Below are 23,749 nucleotides of genomic sequence, written 5' to 3' on the forward strand. Positions count from 1 at the left end.
ATGTTGCAAAAGGTAAATGGAGCCTAAGTTCGCAAAATATTGCGTTTATTGTAGCGTTTTCCTTAACATTCTTTTATGAGGCATTAGGACGCTTACACAGACAACGTACAGCAACCCTAACCGAGTATAAACTACGCAACATTTGGACTGAGTTTGCAAAATATCGCGTTTATTGCAGCGGTTTGAACACTAACAAATTTACTTTCCAAACGGGACTTTTTATTCGTTGGATGCAGTATGCTACCTACCGGGATTACGTATTTGCTTGAATTTCGCGCAATTTGAACAATTGGTGCTACCGTGCTACGACTTTTTACGTTTGTTAGTAATTTTTGATCGACCTATGTCACGGGTTTTCGTTACGTAAAATATGCGAGACATCTTTAGCCAAGGTTGTGTGTTTAGTAGCTCCATTTTAAAAAAACACATAACGTTGCAATTTAGTTTAATGTTAAATACATTTTTTAAATTATCGGCTATAACATGTGGCTCCAGGAAGAACATTATACAATGCTGGTAACACGTGATTAGTAATTAAATGATCAGAGCGCGTTCGCGCCTTTCCATTAGTGACCTATTTCAGACATAAAACTGCTTTTTATACGTAAATTTTACACTGTTTTAACAAAATGCAAAAATGAATGGCAATTTACGGACACCAAGAATTAAATCTTTAGAGCCACGCAAGTCCACATTATGTTGGATTGTTTCATTTTGTTTAACCAGACAAAATTCAGGTAGGCTTCGTACATTATGGTGATTGTTGTGGTGTAATTAACTTTGAACTAGTTATAATAACTGGTAAATATTCTATTTAACCTGGGCAACGCCGGGTATTTCGTCTAGTTATTGTAGATGAAACCAGTTAATGAAATATATTTTGAGTTTTCTTTCTTTTTAAGGATATATTTGTGCTATAACACTTAATACAAAAATTCTTAGGTTTATACATTGTGGTCTTTCTTACCATTGGAAATAGCTCGTTGCAGCTAAATTTACACATTAAACAATTGAACAGAGTTCTATTCGCCTCTAAAAGAGTTAAGAAGAGTTAACATTTTTTATCATGCATTGATACAATGACAGTTAACAGCAGCTCAAGTTTATGAACTTTCCGTCGAATTTTCTTCATTTAACGGCGCACTCTCTGTTGAACAAAGATCATAATCTTTGCACTTTTCTTCTTCTTTTGTCTTTTCCTTGTCAATTGAAACCTTGCTAAGAGGCGGAACTCCGAAACGGAAAAATTTTCGAACTTTTTTCGGAAGAATCTTGTTGTCGAACAATGGCAAGAAAAGCTTTGGATCAGACTTGGCAGGATCGTTTGGGCCTAGAATGGAAATACGTTAGGCTGAATAACGGATTAATTCTAGTTGGTAAACAAAATAAAACAAGTAATGCGATTTGTTAAACAGCAAACCTTAATTTCTACAGTCACAGTCAATGGGCAAAACAGAAAAAGGCATTTATAAAATAATTTGGCCGAATTTGCACTTTTTAAGGTTTATGAGTTCACATAACGCAACATATCATGATGTGCACACCGACTTCAAACGAAATAATTTCCCTAAAACGGCGAAAGACATGCTTAAAAATAGGATAAAACAATTTGCATCAGATAATACGAATAGGACAATGTATTGTTTGGAGTCATGGCCTGGTACCCCCCTAAAAAACCTACACTCCGGGTCCGGTCCTGCTAATCATCTCAAAGTTTTTTAATACCCTTGTATCAATAGTAGGCTATCCTTTTAGAAATGGGGCTTTAATTTTACATGATTTAATTCGAACGTGTTGATTCTCGCAAACTGAATGTGTAAAATGATCTGGCCCTTACACGTAAAATTTCGAAAATAGCTTCAAATGGGAGAAGGCATCATCAGTCTTTATAATGCATCACCAGTCCCTTATTCAACTTGTTTGAATAAGAGATTGATGATGCCTTCTTTTGGGGCGAAATTTTTTAAAATGACTTGAACTTAATAATGACTGACTTTGACCAAGCCAGGAGAGTCTAAAAAAATATTGTGTTAACTATCGCATACAGCTACCTGTAATGAAGGACACGACCATTGCAACGGTTACAGTCACAATTAGGGCCATCAACGTGTAGTAGAGATGTGAAATGGCAAATAGGCCACCAACTTCACTGCTTGTAGTCTCGCTGACAAAGTAAAAACAACACAAGTTGATAATTCAATTTTCAAATCATAAAATAAATAAATATTTTCTTATAGAGACAGGATAGCCAGAATTGCCGTAAATACCTTTCCGTGGTATAAGACACCGTGCTTGCGTTGTAAAGTGTGCTGCTGTGTTCCCATGTGGCTGTTGTTGTTGCGTTTGGTTGATAGGCTATATCGCATTGGTCTGTTGTAGTGGGTAAGAAGGAATAGCGGTCCTTGGGTTTTCCGTATATTAAGGCGGTTACTCCTACCCACAGCGTGAACGTCGTGCCCACGAATTGGCCGACCATGGCACCCTTTGATAAAGAAGATAGAGAAATTGTCAGTGTTTCGAAGCTTAAATCAATGTGTTAATAGTTTTTATATATGATTTAATCACAGTTTTTCAATATGACCTTTCCTCGAGTCATTTGTACTTCTAATACACTTTTTTACCTACTGAGTAATGTGAACAAAGAGCAGACTCCGGCATAAGACCGAGATAAGAACAACACCAACGTCCGAATAAAACACTATTCGGAATAAGGCCAAAATAGGACTAATAGGTAATGGTATTAGTACCATCTAAATCGGAATAAGTCCTAAATTCGTCGGAATAAGACCTAAAAGGTCAGGCCTAAACAACACTTTAACTACCCCCAAACCCCACCCCTAAGTACATAACTAACTCCCCTAACAATTTCAACACTAACCCATTTTCTAACCCACCAATTACTCACCAATAACACCCAACAGGACCAAAAATCCGGTGCCAAAACAGCACAGCCCTGACGGCGCCGGTCAGACTAGGGCGTCAAAATAGTCACCAAAACGGCTGATGGCAGATCAATGGCCCCCGATCGTCCCATACCCTCTACCGACAGGTTCGGGCGTTATTTTGGCCATTTAGGCCTTATTCCGATTAATTTGAGACTTATTCCGGTGAATTTAGGACTTATTCCGATGAATTTAGGCCTTATTCAGACAGATTTAGGTCTTATTCAGACGATTTTGATCTTATGCAGTACTGGATATTACTTGGCTGTATTATGTCGTTGGTCTTAATCCTTTGGTTTTATAGATTTTTCTGCTTTAGGTATTGTTGCTTTTTAGGTCTAAATGTGTGTTCCCCAAATACCATGTTTCTCGCGGTAATTCATGCCAAGTGTCCGAAATCAAGCCCGGTTTTACGCTAAATGCTTTTGAAAAAAATACTATATTGACTACTGACTCTTTTTTCATCAAGCCTTAAACCACTGTTTACAGTTAATACAACTATTGGAAATGTATAGGTCACGTCAATAGGATTCATGAGCAAGCTACTAAAAGGTTACAGAGCAACCAATGCCTGGTTTCAAAATATCAGATAAACAGTGCTTTTTTGCTTGAGATTAGACACTTTTTTCGTTTGATTACTTTAACGCTTTTCGTGTTCGAGCGCACTGTTCAGCAAACTGCCACCAATGTTTTTTTAATTTTGAAGATACACCTTGAAATATATGTTACGTGGTAATATGATTCATTTCAGGGCGTTCGTATTCCAAAGTTATTCTGAAGAGGTTTATTTTCCTTACACCTCTGTCACGCGCTTGCAATTTTTCTCTCTTGATCGTGTTTATTTTTGGGTTGATGTTTTTATGCAGTCGGACAGATATTGGAGGATTTTTGTTGGTAACGGACAATATAATTTCCAGGGATTTTAAAAACTAAAACGAGTAGCCTTATTGCTTGTTTCTGTTGATTTTTTGTAGTCGACCAAGCTTACATCATGTAGCTATAGGATTTTTCTTTCCAGATTTTTAATCAGTGTTTACAGTTCTACTCATTTCCACGTAGAGTTAGACAATACATTTCGATCTTACCGTAGTGTTACACCAGGGAAGGAATAAGCCCAGGGTAAATACACCGAACAAGGGACCCCCTACGGATCCGAATATGGTGAAACTCAGCTGTATGATTGTCGAATTTATATATTCGATGCAAAGAGCCCAAGTCATCACTAGAATTCCGCAGAATAGCACTGAAACGAACACAATTGGTTATCGGGCGATTATGTTCTTGAAAATTAAAATTAAAAAGTTCCTTCGTGGATTGTGTTATATCCCATTAAGATTGGAACTCGTTGTCCTAGTTATTGACAAATAGTTGCATTCTTTTATTTGTATTACTTATATTTGCGCTTATTTAATCAACTCTCATTCCGGCTTACCTTAGCCCCCCTTCCAACCCAAAAAAGTAATTCCCTTACCAAGTCCCTTGCTGATTGATAGTCTTGTCAACTCTGACATTTTTGGTCGCCAAGGAATAATGAAATCCTGCAGAACAAGCGCTCCCGACGCGTTGATTCCGGATGATACGGTGCTTCACGTAACAAAAAACGAAATGTAACAATTGTAGGGTCACGTCGTTAATAAGACTATTGTGAGCGGCGACTTGTTTTTCTATTTAAAATGTGAAGCATTGGCTCAAGTGGTCACGTGCCTGTTTTGTTTTAACAAAAACGTAGTTAACCTAATGATTGTTAGCTGCAAAAAGTATTATCGTCAAAGAAAAAGGAACAGCGATACGTGTTGATTACTGAACAATATAAAACTAAATTAGATTATTAATGCTAATAAATGCTGATTGCGTGATTTATGGGGCTAACGAAACGCCAAGCCTTGTATTGCTTACAGTGTAAAAGAGTGTTTTATTTTTAACTAAATATGTTTTTTAAGGATCGTGAATTAACATTTGTTTTGTTAAAGTACTGTCGGGCACTTATCTATGACTCAAGCAACAAAACTCACAAAATATTTCTATTTTTACCATTAATTTTTTTAGAATTTTCACAATATCTATATCCTAACCTAATATTAATAACTTTTTTGATCACCTTAAATCTTCATATGCTGTTTTACGCGACTTGACAACAGCTTCTCTGAGCTTGGTGTACTACAATCGCGTTTTTTTTTAACTTTAAACGGGATTTCAAAATTGAGCGGGTTTTCGATTGGGTTTATATCAGACGGGGCGGAAAATGTTTTTTCCTTGGACGTATCGTGTGGCGCAAATTCGTACTGAAATATTCCTTAATAAATCGCATTTTAATCCTACGTAAAAACACCCTCAAGACTATGAAACAAACATCGAAAAACAAACATACTTGAGTCGTAAATGTTATCATTGAGCAAAACGCTTGTTTTCCTGGACATCTTATAAGTAATCGGTTGGACATAGTGTTTTCCCGTAGCCCGTTTTAACCTTGTCAACTAATTTATTTCTTCTCACCTTAAAGTTGCGCTGAATGCGGCCGACACAAAAAGTCCGGCCATCCCTGGCATGTTGTGGAAAACCAGTACTGCCATATAAGGCATCAACTGGTCGGCTTTAGTTATTTTTCCCGCCTTGAGCGGGTCGCAGCCCTCGAAGTAAGCGAACATCACACAGCCACATATCGACGCCATAAGTAAGAATATGCAGGATGGGACCATAGATACCAAGGACGCTCTGCCGATGAGTTGAAACAAAGATGAGCCTAGCGCTAAATCTAACAAAATTTTATTGTATTTTGGAGAAGAATGGAAACTTAGTTGCTTTGTAGCGCTGATTTGTGAACCCAGTTTGCATATGTACCGCGTTGTTGAAACAACCAATTCTATTTGCGATCTGTGGCGCTTTGTTCATCCAAAAACTTAAGTAAAAACAGCTACAAATAGTTTAAGCCAGATTGTCCTTCCTAAAATTACACTGCAGATAGAAGTCCTCTTACTGGCATACTGTTAAACAATAAACTAGCGCAGTGGGTCTATTACAGGGGTCGGAAACCTTTTTCTGGTCGCGGGCCAAAACCAAAATCAGAAAGGTCTCCGCGGGCGGCACAAAATGATAACTAAAAATTGTGTTATTAATATGTTAGAACTGTTAATCAGGCAGGGCTCGGATTGTTTTTGCACTTAAAAACGTGTATTTAAGGAGGCAGTTATAAAGTGTTGACGCAAAGCGAAAAAAAAACAGTTTGGTTTAAAATTCGAGTTCACACATCGTCATCCATACTATTAATGAAAGTGTAATAAAACTACTTTGAGGGAAAGCGATAACATTTGAAGTTACTCTAGCTCAGTATTTGTTAACCTTTTTAAGTCAAGGCACACCTGACGAGCAGAGCGAGCGCAATATTTTTTGGTCTACGGGTATTTCTTTTAAATTTTTTGCAAGTTTTTATTACATTGCTGAAAATCAAAAATATATGTCCAATATTGTACAATACGTTTTCCGTTTTTCCGCGACGCACTTGGCACCCTTCGCAACGGTAAAGAAGACCTGGTCTATATTTCAAGAGACAGCATCAAAACAAACAAGACGCGAAATGATCATTCGCGCGAAGCGCGAAAACTTTATGCACTTACGTAGTAAAAAAAAAAAAAAAAAAAAAAAAAGTATGTGAAATCGACTAGTGTCTGATTCCCGCGGGCCGTAGGTTGCCGACCCCTGGTCTTTTATAAACCCAGGCCCGCGGTTAACATGTGATCTTCCAAATTCGACTCCGGCAAAAAAATAAGGTCGAGAACCGAATCCTGAGTCGGACTCTAGCAAATGTTTCGGCTTCCGTGAGTGCCGTGTCCGCATCAGACTGTACAGCCATGTTTTTCGCCTTTCCCCGTAAACATGAACTTGTTAAAACACAGTAAGTTACGAACTTGCTTCAGCGAAAAAAACACGTAAAACTCGGTACTCGGGAAATCTTACGGAGTCTTACTACATCAAAATAGAGGAATCAGGTGGCACTGTATAAAGACAAAAGTATATCTATACTTTGACCTGATGAAGCACGGTTGTGCGAAAGCTTGTCGAGAATCAAATACAATTTGTCTTTATACAGTGCCACCTGATTCCTCTAATTAGAATTAGACAAATACGGCCATATACAAAGATTACCACATCAAGTAAACTTACATCCTTGCATCTCTTGGTGATTTACACGTCAAGTAACGTTGGCTGATGGCCTGGTTTGATCCCAACGATGCCCAGGCTATTCCTTGACCGATTACAACAGACCATAACGTATATGGATAGGTGGGGTCCAGTGACAAGCTATACATAAGCGAAAACAATTGAAAAAATAAATTTACTGTACTTCGCACAACCAACAAAGTACGATTAATCTTGCTTAAAATATAAGATCGTTCAATAGGTTATAAACTAAAAAACATATTGTCAGAAAGCGAGTGTGTTCAAGTTTTTCTTTTACATTTCATATAATCACCTCTGGTTTTCTGTCAAAACTTGAATAGTGTTTTTTATTATTGTTTATCAGTTATGCATTTCACTTACTTCATTGCTGTGTTTCTGTTGCCTCTTTCAAGAGCAGCCAATACGTTCCCAAAACCACCGACTTCAATGAAGCCCTTCACCACGACAGCCAACATACCGACCAACATTATAAAAGCTTGCACCGTGTCTGTCCATATCACGGCCTTCATGCCGCCCTGAAAGAGATAGAATTGCGAAAATGTGAAATGAATTAATCAGGCATCACTTTGATCACGTACAATTCTGAGCAATATATCGCACAGTTAACATTAAAAATAAACCAAATGCAAGTTTTAAGTTGAAATAATGTAATTGATAGATTAACGTAAATAACCCACTTTTACTTAAATGCATTCAATTAAAGCTGTTAAATTTAAGTCGTAATTTGCCTAAATCTTTCAAGCCTGTAAGCCAGGTCATTTACCCACTTTACTTAAGTTAAGCAGTTGTCCCGATATGCCTAAGCCAAGTTAAGTCATTTCAAAATAGTGACTTGATAATTGTACTTAAATAAGGTCGTTCAGCACTGGGAGGTAGATAAAATAAAAATTAATATAACTTTTGTGTGACTTTTATCAACGCTTACCAGGGTCGTGTAAACTGTGCAGAGCACAGAAGTAAGGACGATGTTGAGTTTTAAGCTCAAGGGAGTTACCGCGTTTAAGGCGAGGGCGGGAAGATAAGTTGCCATTCCCAAGTAAAACACCTGTTCATAAAAATGTACCCGTTATATTTTTTGAATTGTTTTTGTTTAATCTAAAACAACCCAAAACAACAACTTCCATTTTATAGCGATGATAAAAAAGGTATTTTGTTGCAGTTACCCCACTGAAGTATAACATCTAAATTTATATATTGCAAGTGTGTAATTGTGTACAGCAATTTTTGTTTTATACTTATGTCTAAAACCAATACATTAAGCAAGTATAGCCTAACGTTGTAAACAACAGTCTCGCTTTCCACATACAGGTAATATATTACGCCTGAATTTTGGAACACTATATACGGATCTGTTCATAAGTTTAATGGTGAAAATAACGGCCCAAATAGACGTTAAAAGCGACATGCTATATTTTCAAACGTTTCGGCAAATGCTCATGCCATCATCAGTGATATAAAGGCCACATCAGTTACACCCGTTTATATACACTTTATAGTCGCACAAAGGAATGATAAAAAGGTGCGAAACAAACGCCTGAATTTATTTGAGTTTTTATTGTTTTCCCGATTTAAACATAGTTTTCACGATCACGAACATAATCATTTTGACAACACACGATTTGTGACGTCTGATACCTGATATTTTATTCCGATACCAAGACCCGATATTTTGGACATATCACGATCCGACCCATACCAAATGACGTTTACATGCTCCAATCCAGATGAAAAAAAGCAGATGAAATTCAAACATTCGAAGGCATTATTTTGCTATTTTGGCCAGGTATTACTTGGTCAGATTGTTGGGCCATTATTTGCTTTAGTGAAGATAAGTTTAGTTCCTAATCTGTTTTTAACATATTATTTTCTGATAATTTTACCTTTCAAGGTAAAATCACTGTGTTAGATCAAAAACCATGGCCGAAATTGATATATCAATTTAGTATCTGATCTGCACCGGTACCAATGATCTAGTATCGGATGAGTACCTATACTAACACTCTGCATCGGGTATCGACTCCGATCCGATATTATGGGACATCCTTGCACATGGTGGATATTAGACCAATTAAATTACTTGGAAGATGTTGCCGGTTATAGGAAGTAAACAACGCTATATTTTTAGAAACACGTTGATAAATTGTGTCCTAGCTAACATTGGAGAAATGATTAATTCTGACGAAATTAGATTGGTTTCTAAAGAAAAAATAATTTTTGTAATCACCCTTGTACAATAGAGTTGATCACAAATAAAAGTTTTTGGCATCTATCTTTATTTAGCAATTAACGCACGTTGGTTTGGTTATTTAGGAATAAGTCCTAGGATTGCTAGTGCTATTATATGCCGGCACAAAATTCAGGACGCATAAAATGGTTTATACCTCTTTAGAAAAAAGACGGGTATGCGGAAATATATCTTGGTTTTCTAGAACAATGGTTCTTAAATTTTGCTAACCTACCGAACCTTGCCTCATTCTGCAAGCTTAGTGAACTCCAAATTTTTACTTAGTTACAAACAAAGATTATTATATTTATTGCTACTACATATTCGTAAAATATTATGTATGAATGCGACTATTGTGTTTTTGGTTACCAAGTGTAAGAATCGAGCCCTTAATTGCACAAGACAATATTAAAAGTACCGTATACCTACGGTCACTTTAAGATATTTGATTTTATTTATTGTTTCTGATGACAACTAATTTTAGGACGGAAAATAATACCTTTAAGAAGGTAGTTTGATAATATTTCAGAGGACGTTTCGCATCTTGAAACAGTTTCTTTAAGCCCCTGGGGCTCGATCGAACCCTACTTAAGAAACACTGTTATAAAATAGTTGAAACATAGAACTCACAATTTTAAGATTGACGATCACCGATTCCACAGCACGAACTTTTCGGCAAAAACGGATTTCCAGAAACTAAAAAGTACAATCATTCTTAGATAAGGCAAATTTATCTAACAATGTCTCGACAAATTTGGGGAAATTTAAATAATCTATTCGACCTTTTTTACCCTTGAATCGATAATGATAATACTCCGTTGGATACATTATTTTACGCTGTTTTGTAAGAAAAAATATTTTAATGCACCAAAGTTAATGGTGCTTAAAACGGGCCTCAATCTCACTTTTATATCTTATAACAAGGCTTCTTAACTTAGAGTTCATGAACGACAATGAATTTGTCTTCTTGTAATAGATGATTATCTTTCAAGGGTATCCGCAAAATGTAGTTATGTAGTAGTACTTTCGTTGCCCAGTGGAGATAATGTTTACATTATTCAAAGCAATATTTCTTTAACTTTTTAGTGTAACACCGATTAGACCGGTAACAACTCTACATGCTTATGATAGACACTTGTTGGTTCACCCTTGCAAAAAATTATTTACCCTTAGATAAACCACTCACCAGTGAAAAAACACTGCTTTAAAGAATTCACATAAACGTGACTAACTAATTCGTTCTCGGACAATCAAGTATGCTGTTAGGGCTTTCGCTTTTCAGAGCTACACAACCAACATAGTCAATTCGATGTATGGTTATGGGTTCAATTCCATTGGGCAACACTTAATTTGTGAATGAAGATATGCTGATTATTGGCTTCTCCAATTCAAAATTTATCAAACTGAAATCTTGATAAATGTATTTTGCGCCATAAACATTATTAATTTGCACAGCACGGTCATAACATCAACAAAATTGTTCTCTTTGAATTGATAGATTCTCTACTTAAAAAATTTCAATGAATCTTTGCCCACGTGATTTTAGCAGAGCCCGACCATTTTGCACCTTAAGAAACACACTAGTGGTGAGATGTCCTAAGTGCTTTTATGACAGCTAAAAATAATAGTAGTAAAAATAACAGAGAAAATCACTAATTAATGCCGAATGTTTGTTTAAATTAATATTTTATAACAATAGTAACGCCACTATATGTCCATACAAAACAAACAACAACCTGTGACCGATGCTACATTCAAACCATGTCTATTTATTGCCAAAAAGGGTTTCACATACGTTTTTTCGATACAGTTTATCGAGGATACTGTAATCAAATGCTATATAGGTTGAGAGTGTAACTGTTTATTTAAAATGCCATGAAAGTTTCAAAATGTTACACTTTTGAAATAATTAGAAACATGCTTACCTCGTAAATTGAAGAAAGTCCGAGCCTATGTATCAGCGGTACATAATAAACGCACAAAATGACGTTGCCGATAATTCCAGAAATGCAGTACCATAATGTTGCCGTCCCATAGCCGTACGCTTCAGTTGGAAAACCAATCACAGTAAGGGCTGATATAAATGAAACCGAAATCGACAGCCCCACTGGAATCTAATAACAAAATTAACAGAATATTAGCTCACTCGGCTGTTATAGGTTTAAAAGCATAGACGTCGTCATGCGTGCCCTTTATATTGTTCGGTAGGCATAATGTAGCCCTTACGTTTAAAAGATGGGTGACACAAATGACACATGTATAAGATCAAGGATATCCTAGCAAGTTTTAGTGTGTGTAATCTTACTGTAGAAAACACTTTTTTACAAGATTATCAGTATTGTAGTGGTTAAAAATCAAACAATTTACTGGCGACATTGCTCGATTTCCAAAATAATAATTCTCCGTTGTTTTCTTCATTCGATCGGTGATTGCATAATAGAATCCCACGAAAAGAGAAATGCACAACAATCCTGCAACGGAACACCGAATTTGTAACTACTATTATATAACATCAAGCAAAAAAATATTAAAAATTTAGGTTCAACGCTAGGTTACCAATTGTCAAAAGTCAACGATAGATTACTAATTGGGTAATTTCTTTGAAGTATACAAAAATTTACATTAAATTAACTTTTCTCACCGATGAAAACCACCAAATCAACTGTTCCGAAATATGTCGGTTCCGACATTTTGCTTTGAAAAAATATATTTACTGTAAATCAATCTCTATTACTGTATATAATTATAAGGGGTCGCTGGCGCAAATAAGACTTTATTTAGCAACGGAGGCGTCTTATGTACGAAAGCCAAGACCGCACTCAGATCTGCGGTTATGTTAGACAGGTTTATTGGAAGAGCTGCGGTAAGCAATATTTTACGGACAACTTTTCAAGGGCAATGTATACACCTAAACTATTTTTTCCCAGGTGAAAGTTGGTGTCAGGAAAATTGTTTTGCGATATATGCTTTTGTTTTAGACATGGTTGATTTTTATTTTTACATAAACAAGTGTTTAAGTAGTATAACGCAACATTTTGCATTTAATGATCTACTGAGCCGCAGACACACATCTGCACACACCGACCCACGTAGCGATAAAAATATAAAAAGGTTTAATATTTTGCTATTTATAAGACTCCATTATTCTATCGTTGGATACATTTTGCGATTGCCACCAATTATGCCAAAAATTGATGTTAAACAAAATTTGAAGATCTTAATTAGAGATGTAAGTTAATAGCGACTCGATCCCAAACCCAATAGAAGTAGCCCACCTGTTCAATACTACGGTGGTATCAATACCAGTCTGATATCAATTTATCTGGGGCTAAGCCTTTTAAAAATGGTCTGTTGGCGAACGCACCAAATTTTACCTCAAATGTAGAAAAAACATTTTTACACAAACGGACATACCTAATCTAAATTTCTCAACGGCTATATCGCTGCCGTGGACTGCTCATTCGAGCCTTGAGCACTAATCCCGGGAAATGATGGGTATGTCAAACATGGGTTTAAATGCTGGATTATGCAATCAGCTGTGTTGGCAAGGCGTCAAAGGCTGTGTTGGCAAAGCGATAAGACAGTGTAAAAACATGATTTCCGTGACTTTAACATAATGGCGGGAATAGTGCTCATCAGCAATTTTCTCAACGGGTGAATGTGGTGGACAGCAATAGCCTGCGTTGTAAACAAGTCATTTTAAAATAAATCAAGCCGAGTCAAGTCATTTTAAAATTACATAAAGTCGCAGATCATTTACAAAAATTTTAAAAGAAAGTCATTTAAAGTCCAAGAAGTCATTTAAACAAACAGAAAGTCAAGGCCAACTATGGTTGAAGTCAGTACCAAAGTAGGCCATGTCAAATCCAAGTTAAAGCATTGGCAGAAAAAAACTATTGAAGTTATAATGAATTGATAAACGATCGATATTTTGCAAAACAAACACGAAAAACGAAACAAATAGAAAGCTGACATTCAGCTTAAATAAAGCTATTTAAATAAAGTGAATTCAATTAAAACACTTTGATTTTGATGGAGTAATTGCCCACACAGCTATAAAAGTGTGCTGTCAGGTAGTGTTGTTGCCTTACAGATATGGTATGTTGTAGAACCACTTTTACCATTGCAATTTTTTTATTATTGCCACCGACTGCTTACACAACTGTCAAACACATTGTCTGGATAAATAGTTTCCTTTTCGATGCCTGCATTGCGGGGTATTACAGCATAGTTGGCTTCACAAACTGCATTTATTAAGCGAGTTGTAGCCTAAGTAAAGTCGCTTTAAATTAATAACAAGTCAAAATTAGAGCAAGTCAACTCCAAGTCAGTGTCATAAAAAAAACGTTCAACTATTACAAAGGCAAGCCAAGTCATTCTTTCGAAAGGGTGAATTTTATGCCTGCTTTTAACACGAGGCATTTTGTTTGAGGTTACATGCTCGTAGACGGCAAATCTATGCAAACTTATATCACAAAAGCAAGCAACGACAAAGGCGTAACGAAAAACACGACAGAGAATTGGCCAGGACATGTTCGTGGTGCGCATTTCACAGTCTAAATTTTTGGGGGTTACCGTAGAAGTCACGCTTGTTCAGAGTGTCCAAGGGATGGACACGATGCTTCAGTGCGGACTTCATTCCTTGCAAAACTGTTTTGCTTTCTCGATGTGCAGCCAGTGGCGGCCGTGCGAGGCCTCGTTTTAGCGCCATTGGAATACGCGACCTTGGATTGTACCTCATTTCAATAGAAAGCTGTATTTTTTTTCTTCTTCTTCCTGCTGTTGTTCGTTTAACTTTTTTCCTCCGCCTTCTGGCATAAAAAAGGTCCCACAATACTGGGTTCGTTTATAAGGCATAGTACTTACTTCATCCAGTTTTACTTCAATACAAATTTAAACCAATCTCCTATGTTAAAATATTACCCACATTAAGTAATGTTCAACTATTATTTTAAAGCTATGTTACCACAAACAGAATAGTGCCCTAATTAGATTAATTTGAGTTACAGACAAACAATCAAGTATTAAATTTGCGTATTGAAGTTATGTATAAATAAAATTGTACTCAAATCTGTTTTAGAGCTTTGCCTTCCGTAGGAATACTCAGTTGATGCTTTTGTTTTTGAGTAATGTATGTCAATTTTAGGGGAAGAATCCTAAAAAAAACTGGTACAATTTTTTCCAAACCTATGAGTGTCATGAAATCAAATACTATAAAAACCAGGCTTTAAAAAAAAGTAGCTAACATATATAACTTATTGTATTACATACGGTGCCTGATTTTTATAGTATTTGATTTCATGTACATACAACTTATTAATTTCTCCGCTAAATTTTAAGCACGAACCAGTATGAAACTTATTTAACTGGGACACAGCCGTTATGCGATTACTTCTAAAATTTGTACAGCTGTCAACCGTAAACATAAATTTAGGTGTGAGTTCTACAAGCTTAGAAAAAAATGTTTAAACGACAAAATTGCATCCAAATTTTTCGTTTACGCAAATCACACGGTTACTTTTTTGGGTATTGTAGAATGTAGATCAGTGGTGTTCAACCAGGGTTTAGCGGAACCTAAGGGTTCCGCTAGTACAGGCCAGGGGTTCCGCAATTTATAAATTGTGTAGCTAATTGAAATGTGTTTATTACACTGGGGTTCCTCGAGCCAGTGGAATTATTTTTTATTCTGCATTGATACAATGAAAGTTTACAGCAGTGCAGGTTTATAAACTTTCCGTCGAATTTTCTTCATTTAACGGCGCACTCTCTGTTGAACAAAGATCATAATCTTTGCACTTTTCTTCTTCTTTTGTCTTTTCCTTTTTAATTAAAACCTTGCTAAAAGGCGGAACTCCGAAACGGAAAAATTTTCGAACTTTTTTCGGAAGAATCTTGTTGTCGAACAATGGCAAGAAAAGCTTGGGATCAGACTTAGCAGGATCGTTTGGGCCTAGAATGGAAAACACGTTGGACTCATATCTAAACAATCAAGGCAGTAAATTAAACTTGCTAAATCGCAGGATTTAAGTGAGATTATTTGGTACACCGCCTTTTGCAACACCTAAAAGTAATTAATTCTAGTTGAACAACAAAATAGAAAAGTAATGTGATTTGTTAAACAGCAAACCTTTATTATACAGTCACAGTCAATCGATAAAATAAAAAAAGCATTTATAAAATAATTTGGCCGAATTTGCACTTTGTAAAGTTTATGAGTTCGCACAGCGCAACATATCATGATATGCACATCGACTTGAAACCGAAATAATTTACTTAAAACGGCGAAAGACATATTTGGAAATAAAATAGGATAAAAAACGCTTGCATTACATAATAAGAAAAGGACAATGTATAATAGTTTGGGGGACATATGATGCCTCCCTAAATAAACCTCCACCCCGGGTCCCCCCCTGCAAATTATCTCAAAATGAGTTTCGTTTCGACCTTACACACAAATGACGATCATGACTGCAAATGGGAGCAAATATTCTTTAGACTTTCCTGTCTTGGTCAAAGCCAGTCATTAATAAGTTCTGGTCATTGAAAGAGTACAAATCTATTTGAAAAAAGAGACTGATGATGCCTTATTTGTGGCGAAATGTATTTTATGACTGACTTTTGACCTTTTTTGACTAGAATTAATGACTAAATTTAACCAAGGCAGGAAAGTCTAAAAAATTTAGAATATTGTGTTAATTACCGTATACAGTTTACCTGAAATGAAGGAGACGACCATGGCAACGCTTATAGTTACAATTAAGGACATTAGCACGTAGTAGAGAGGAGAAATGGCAAAGAGGCCACTGACTTCACTGCTTGAAGTTTCGCTGCTAAAGCAAAACAAACACAAGTTAATACAAACTGTATAAAAATAGGAAAGACATAGCATTAGTAATAATCAAACATTGCCGGCGTTCTAGAATTGTCCTTTATGGCAGTGCTTTTCCACCGGGTGTATTGTACACCCCAGTTTATACCAGAATTGTTAAAGGGTGTACCAGTATTGTAAAAGGGTGTACCACATTTGTGGGGTGTACTGTGGTGTACAAGATATCGCATTGCAATAAATCCTATGATCAGGTATCATTACAAATAAGCAGGTTAATTACCAGACTGACTGGAGTGCACAATACATGGCACTACATGTATTTAAACGTACGTAGCTTCTCAGATACTGTACTCTATTTGTGTAATCATAACCAAATATTTCACTTGATAATCGTTATTGTAAGGTAGGCCTGCCATGCCAAAATTGGTCCGGCCTTATAACTGAAAATAAATTTCCAACTATTAAAAAACATTTTCTTATAGTAGCACGATAACCAGAATTGCCGTTTATACCTTTCTGTGGTATAAGACACCGTGCTTCCGCTGATAAGTATCGTGCTGTATTCCCATGTTGTTGCGTTTGGTAGATAGGCTACATCGCATTGATCTGTTGTGGTGGGAAGGAAGGAATAGCGGTCCTTGGGTTTTCCATATATCAAGGCAGTCAATCCCACCCACAGCGTGAACGTTGTGCCCACTAATTGGCCGACCATAGCACCCTTTGATAAAGTATATAAAGAAAGTTTCAGTGTTTTAAACCTTAAACCAATGAATTTACAAAAGTGCAGTTTATATAATCACAGGTTTTCAATATTGCTTTTACTCGGATCATTTGGACTTTTCTTCCAAGTGTTTCACCAACTGAGTTCTGAGAACATGCGCATGTTTCTCTGGGTAATTCACGCCAAGTGTTCGAAATCAACCCTTGGTTAAGCGCTTAATGCTTTTTTAAAACAAATAATATATATTTGTATAAAGGCTAAAGACTCTTTTTGCATTTAAGCTTCTAACAACTGTATTTACAGCCACGTCAATAAGAGGTATGAGCAAGCTTAAAGGTTACAGAGGAACCGTCAAAACCTCGGTGTAAAATATCCGGTAAAAATAGCGCTTTGAAGCTTGAGATTAAATACTTTTGTCGTTTGATCACTTTGACGCTTTTCTTGCCACCAAAGGCTTTCAACAGTATAACTTTGATGAATTTTAAAAAATGAGTAGCCTTAATACGTGTTTCTGTTGATCTTTTGCAGTCGACTAAGCTTACATCATGTAGCTATAGGGATTGCCTTTCCAGCTTTTTAATTGTTGTTTACGGTACGCATTTTCAATTAGAGTTAGACAATAGATTTCGACCTTACCATAGTGTTACACCAAGGAAGGAATAAGCCCAGCGTAAATACTCCGAACAAGGGACCCCCTATGGATCCGAAGATAATGAAACTCAGCTGTAATATTGTCGAATTTATGTATTCGATACAAAGAGCCCAAGCCATCACTAGAACTCCACAGAATAGCACTGAAAGGAATGCAAATGTTTATAGGACGATTATTTTTTAAAGTCAAAGTTCCTTCGTGGATAGTGTTTTATCCCATAAAGATTAGAACTTCTCGTCTTAGGTATTGACAAACAGTTGTATTCGTCTTTTTAATTACTTCTAAACATGTGCGCTCTTTTAATAAACTCTCATTCTGAATTTTCTTACCCCTCTCCCATCCCAAAAAGTAGTTCTCTTACCAAGTCCCTTGCTGATTGATAGTCTTGTCAACTCTGACATTTTTGGTCGCCAAGGAATAATGAAATCCTGAAGAACAAGCGCTCCCGACGCGTTGATTCCAGACGATACGGTGCTTTACCGTAAAAAAAACGAAATGTTAAAATATTGCTGATTATTGCTGATTGCGTGGTTTTATGGGGCTAACGAGACACAAAGCTCTATTGTGCTTACAGTGAATACATTTAAAAAATACGTTTCATAAGGATCGTGCATATATGTAGATCATAAACTGGTTATATAATGTCCAAATACCATGATTTTTATGGATTGCAATTTGTTTTATTAAAGTACAGTTTACAATCATACTTAAATCTTAAAATGAAAGTAAAGGAAACAGTAAGGTGCCATTTCAGCCCATTGACTTGTGGGATCTAAACTCGCTATAGGTTAACGAAAAATCACCATCAAGCTGAGTCCCACTTTTGATGCCAACATCAGAAAATAAGTTGTACATGGTTGCTTTTATAAGCCAAAAAGCTTGCTTCTATGTAATCATTGAGCGAAAGCTGCTAGCCCATTTCTTTGATATCTGATAAGTTAAAGGTAATCGGCAAGACATAGTGTTTTCCTTCAACCTGTTTTAACTTTGTCAACTAATTTATTTCTTCTCACCTTAAAGTTGCGCTGAATGCGGCTGACACAAAAAGTCCGGCCATCCCTGGCATGTTGTGGAAAACCCGAACTGCCATATAAGGCATCAACTGGTCAGCTTTAGTTATTTTTCCCGCCTTGAGCGGGTCGCAGCCCTCGAAGTAAGCGAACATCACACAGCCACATATCGACGCCATAAGCAAGAACAAGCAGGACGGGACCATAGATACCAAGGATGCTCTGCCGTTAAGTTGGAAAAAAGTAAAGCTATAGTTGAATCTAACATAATTTTGTTGTATTTTTGGCCAAGAATCGAAACATAGTTGCTTTGTAGAGCTGATTTGTTGACCCAATTTGCCTTTTCAATATGCATATGTACCGAATTGTTGAAACATCCAATTCTATTTACCAGCCATGAACGGTGCTTTGTTCATCCAAAAATATAGGTAAAAACAGGTAAAAAAAGTTTAGCCAGATTGTCTTGGCTAAAATTACCGTGGACACGCAACGTCTTCTCTCACTATATAGCTTACTGTTAATAAACTAGGACAGGTTGGTCTAAACTTCTAAAGTATCCATAGCCCTGCGGTCACACCAAATCTTACTCCGACAAAAAAATAGCATCGAGACCCTAATTCCGAGTCCGACTCTAGCCAAATTTTCCAACTACCTCGAGTGCCGTGTCTGGCTCAGACTGTACAGCCATGTTTTCCACCCTTCCCCGTAACCATAAACTTGTGGAAATGCAGCAAGTTACGAACTTGCTTCAGTATACAAGAGCACGTCACGTCAAACTTGATACTCAGAAAATCTTAGGAGTCTTACTAAATGAAGTAGACTTACATTCTTGCATGTTTTGCTGATTTACACGTCAAGTAACGTTGGCTGATGGCCTGGTTTGATCCCAACGATGCCCAGGCTATTCCTCGACCAATCAAAATGGACCCTAACGTATATGGGTAGGTGGGGTCCATTGAAAAGCTATGCATAAACGAAAACGATTAAATGTTAAATTTACTGTACTTCGCACAACCAACAAAATATGATAAAAATTTCATTCGGTAAGATAAAAACTAAACAACATATTGTCAGAAAGCGTTTTTTAGTTTCTTTTATATAATCACCTGTTGTTGTCTGTCAGAACTTGATGAGTGATTGACTAACTAAATGATCAAGCGGCCTACAATAAACTATACCCAAAATCCAAAATATTAGACCTCCTATTATTGTTTATCAGTTATGCGTTTCACTTACTTCATTCCTGTGTTTCTGTTGCCTCTTTCAAGAGCAGCCACTACGTTCCCAAATCCACCGACTTCAATCAAGCCCTTCACCACGACAGCCAACACACCGACGAACATTATAAAAGCTTGTACCGTGTCTGTCCATATTACGGCCTTCATGCCGCCCTGAAAGAGATAAAATTAGGAAAAAGTCAAAATAAATTAATCACGCATCACTTTGATCGCGTACAATTATAAGCAATTGCATAGTGAACATTAAAAACAAACCAATAACAAGTTTTAACATTAAATATTATAATTAATATATTAACATTAATAACCAAATTTTACTTAAAAGCATTCAATTAAAGCAGTTAAATTTAAATCGTAATTTGCTTAAATCTTTTAAGCCTATAAGTCAGGTCATTTGCTCAATTTAATTAAGTCAAGCTTTTTTTTTACTTGATACACTTAAGTCACGTTAAGGTATTTAAAAACAGCGACTAATTAAGTGTACTTAAATGGAGCCTGAATCATTGGGAGGTATATGCAGAATAAATCTTTTGTGAAACCTTAATCCACGCTTACCAAAACCGTGTAAACTGTGCAGAGCAAAGAAGTAAGGACGATGTTGAGTTTTAAGCTCAAGGGAGTCACCGCGTTTAAGGCGAGGGCGGGAAGATAAGTTGCCATTCCCAAGTAAAACACCTGTTCATAAAAATATATCCGTAAACTTTCGTTGTTTAAGCTGAAACAACTCAACACAACGACTTCCATGTTATAGCGATAATAAAAATCAGATTCGTACGGTAACATAAAAGTCATTTTATTGCAGTTACGCCATTGAATTATAACACCTCAGTTTATATTGCTAGCGTATAATTGTGTAGGCTACAACAAATATGTTGATACATATGTCTGATACCAATATATTAAGCATTAGTATAATGTTGTAAACAACGGCAGCGCTTTCCACCTGCAGGTGTTATATGGCGCTTGAATTAGTTTGAGTTCTTGGTATCGTTCTCCCAATTTACAAATATTTGTTTTTACGATCACAGTGATAAATAAGAGCCCTCAATTGCACGAGACAATAGCAACACTTACCAGTACCAGTCGAACGGTCACCGTCACATATTTTATTTTATTTTTTGTTTCTGTTGACATATAACTTTAGGCAGAAAAATAATACCTTTAAGAATGTAGTTTGTTAATATTTTAGAAGACGTTCGCGCTAAACCTTTATAAAGTTTCGTCGGGCACTTTTGCTAGTTATAAAACACTGTTACAAAATAGTTGAAACATAGCACTCACGATTTTAATATTGACGATGACCGATTCCACAGCACGAACTTTTCGGCAAAAACGGATTTCCAGAAACTAAAAAGTACAATGATTGTTAGATGGGATTTCCTATCTCGGCAAATTTTAGGGAATTAAAGACAATTTCTTTATCGAACCGACAATGATATTACTCCGTTGAATAGTATCATTTACTAAAAAAATATTTATTTAACCCTTATTTACCATCTCGGTTGGTTGACCCTTACAAAAACATAATTACCCCTTGGGTAAACCATTTCCCAGTTTGAGAACACAGGTTTAAAGAATTCACACAAAACGGTGACTAATCAATTCTTTCTCTGACAATCAAGAATACTGTTGGGGCTTTTGTCTTTTTTTGAGGTATTCAACCAACATAGTCAGTTCGATGTATGGTAAGAGGTTCAATTCCCAAACAGTTTATTGGGCAACACTTATTTTGTGAATGCAGATATGCTGGCTACTAGCTTCACAACTTGAAAAATAACAAACTTAAATCCTAATAAATTTATTTCGCGCCATTAATAATTTGTACAGAACGGACATTACATCTTCACCATTCTCTAATCTCTACTTATTAATTTTAATAAATCTTTGCGCTCGTGATTTCACCTGAGCCCGACCATCTTGAACCTTAGAAACACACATGTGTGATACATCCGGAGTGATTTTATTACAGCCAAAAAATAAGTAGTAATTATGACAGTCAAGATCACTAATTAATGGCGAGTGTTTGTTTAAAATAATATTATATAACAATAATAACGCCACTATATATCTATAGAAAACTTACAACCCTTTTATTGCCTCAAAGTGCTTCGCATACATTTTCCAAAACGATTTATCGGTATACAGTAACGAATGATATATTGGTTCAAGAGTGTAAATGTTTGCTTAAAATACCACGAAAATTAAAAACGTTGCACTCTTAAAAAAACAAAAACCAGCTTACCTCGTAAATTGAAGAAAGGCCAAGCCTGTGTATCAACGGTACGTAGTAAACGCACAAAATGGCGTTGCCAATAACTCCGGCAACGCAGTACCATAATGTTGCCGTCCCATAGCCGTACGCTTCAGTTGGAAAACCAATCACAGTGAGGGCTGATACAAATGAAACGGATATGGAAAGACCGACTGGAATCTGATTAAAAAGTAAACGCAGGTTATTTGCATATTTCAAACTGCTTTTAAAAATGTGTTCACTTTTTGTCAAAATGTGTGCACATTTAAAAAAAAAAGTGAATGCGGGCACCATGTAGTGCCTCTTCTTCTATCTGTTTTCCTCTTGCTCTTTGTCCTTTAACTCTAACTCTTCTCCACTAACTCACCAACTTTTCTACCAGTTCTGACTCCAACTATATCCCTTAAACTTTTCCTCCTATACTCTTTCTCCAAGTCTCCTTTAAACTCTTTCCCCTACTCTTCCCCCAACTCTAACTCAACTCTAAAATCTTCGCACTTATTAAAGCCTTTTTATAATGTTCGCACATTCTCAAAAAAAAATCCGCACTTAATTTGGTGATTCATGTAGTAGATCAAAGATATCCCAGCAAGCTTTTTTTTTTTCGAGTTATTAACAACCGGTTAAGATTATGTAGCCTATATAAAAAAAGGAATACCGGTAGCCTAAATAAAACCTCGAACAGAAGCAGTATTTTATAACGTACCTCTAAGTTATATCTTAGCAACATCATACCTAACGTATGCCTGGCTCTGCCGACAAATATAGTCTTATAGATCCATCGCATATGGCCAGCAGAGCTACCCGTGTACAGTTGATACATTTAGTGTAATTGGAACTTAAATATCCAATATAAACAAACATGGAACAACATTAAGCTTTTTAACCAACCTCACTGAATTTAAACTACTGGCTGAAAAACAGTTTTTACAAGATTATCAGTATTGTGGTGATTAAAAATCAAACAATTTACTGGCGACATTGCTCGATTTCCAAAGTAATAATTCTCCGTTGTTTTCTTCATTCGATCGGTGATTGCATAATAGAATCCCACGAATAGAGAAATGCACAACAATCCTGTAGCGGAATACCAAAAGTTGTAACTACTAATAAATAACGTAAAGCGAAAGGTATTTTTTTACAAATTGCAAACTGTAGCACAAACGTCGAACGTCTTAAAGATTTTGAAACAAAGCATAACAGCCCACGTAAAACTTATGTTCAAAGCAACTTATGTTCAAAGCTGTTCAAAGCTACCAATTGGACAAAATTCAATGATAGACTACTAATTTGATAACTTCTTTAAAGTATACAAAAATGTATTTTAAGTGAACTTTGCTCACCGATGAAAACCACCAAATCGACTGTTCCGAAATATGTCGGTTCCGACATTTTGCTTTGAAAAAATATGTTTACTGTAAATCAATCTTCATTACTGCATATCATTGATAGGGGTCGCTGACGCAAATAAGGTTTAATTTAAAAGCGGAGACGTCTTATGTACGAAGGCAAAGACCGAACTCGGTTCTTCGGTTGTGTTAGACAGGTTTATTGGAAGAGCTGCGGTAAGCAATATTTTACGGACAGATTTTTAAAGGCAATGGTACGCCAGGAAAATTATATTGCAATATATGTTTTGGTTTCATACATGTTTTGTTCCATACAAGTGTTTTTTTTTATATACGGTACGGTATGTATTGACAAGT

General features: G+C 36.2%; 2 protein-coding genes across 2 annotated transcripts; both read right to left on the reverse strand.

Moving 5' to 3' along the window:
• Positions 1-1,103: 1,103 nt before the first annotated feature.
• LOC146136070 (sodium/iodide cotransporter-like) lies at positions 1,104-12,032 on the reverse strand. Its single transcript, XM_083396149.1, has 13 exons — positions 11,984-12,032; positions 11,710-11,813; positions 11,268-11,456; positions 9,973-10,038; positions 8,044-8,163; positions 7,479-7,633; positions 7,101-7,238; positions 5,436-5,654; positions 4,414-4,526; positions 4,028-4,185; positions 2,268-2,482; positions 2,052-2,164; positions 1,104-1,330 (listed from the first exon to the last, which is right to left on the reverse strand). The coding sequence occupies exons 1-13, from the start codon at positions 12,030-12,032 to the stop codon at positions 1,104-1,106; spliced, it is 1,866 nt and encodes a 621-aa protein (XP_083252275.1).
• A 3,033-nt stretch (positions 12,033-15,065) lies between these two features.
• LOC146136071 (sodium/iodide cotransporter-like) lies at positions 15,066-23,435 on the reverse strand. Its single transcript, XM_083396150.1, has 13 exons — positions 23,387-23,435; positions 23,017-23,120; positions 22,035-22,223; positions 21,074-21,139; positions 20,348-20,467; positions 19,791-19,945; positions 19,380-19,517; positions 18,558-18,776; positions 17,906-18,018; positions 17,529-17,686; positions 16,684-16,889; positions 16,057-16,172; positions 15,066-15,292 (listed from the first exon to the last, which is right to left on the reverse strand). The coding sequence occupies exons 1-13, from the start codon at positions 23,433-23,435 to the stop codon at positions 15,066-15,068; spliced, it is 1,860 nt and encodes a 619-aa protein (XP_083252276.1).
• Between the last annotated feature and the right edge of the window lie 314 nt (positions 23,436-23,749).

This window comes from Ascidiella aspersa, chromosome 8 (genome assembly GCF_963924565.1).
Source record: "Ascidiella aspersa chromosome 8, kaAscAspe10.2, whole genome shotgun sequence".
NCBI classification, from domain to species: domain Eukaryota; kingdom Metazoa; phylum Chordata; class Ascidiacea; order Phlebobranchia; family Ascidiidae; genus Ascidiella; species Ascidiella aspersa.

Coding starts and splice junctions, on each gene's coding strand:
- LOC146136070 (XM_083396149.1), bottom strand. CDS start 12,032: ATGTCGGAACCGACATATTTCGGAACAGTTGATTTGGTGGTTTTCATC. Junction 7,239..7,478: donor AACAGAAACACAGCAATGAA/GTAAGTGAAATG, acceptor GCTTATGTATAG/CTTGTCACTGGACCCCACCT. Junction 4,186..4,413: donor ATCAATCAGCAAGGGACTTG/GTAAGGGAATTA, acceptor TGTTCGTTTCAG/TGCTATTCTGCGGAATTCTA.
- LOC146136071 (XM_083396150.1), bottom strand. CDS start 23,435: ATGTCGGAACCGACATATTTCGGAACAGTCGATTTGGTGGTTTTCATC. Junction 18,019..18,557: donor GCATTCAGCGCAACTTTAAG/GTGAGAAGAAAT, acceptor TTTACGGTAAAG/CACCGTATCGTCTGGAATCA. Junction 17,687..17,905: donor ATCAATCAGCAAGGGACTTG/GTAAGAGAACTA, acceptor CATTCCTTTCAG/TGCTATTCTGTGGAGTTCTA.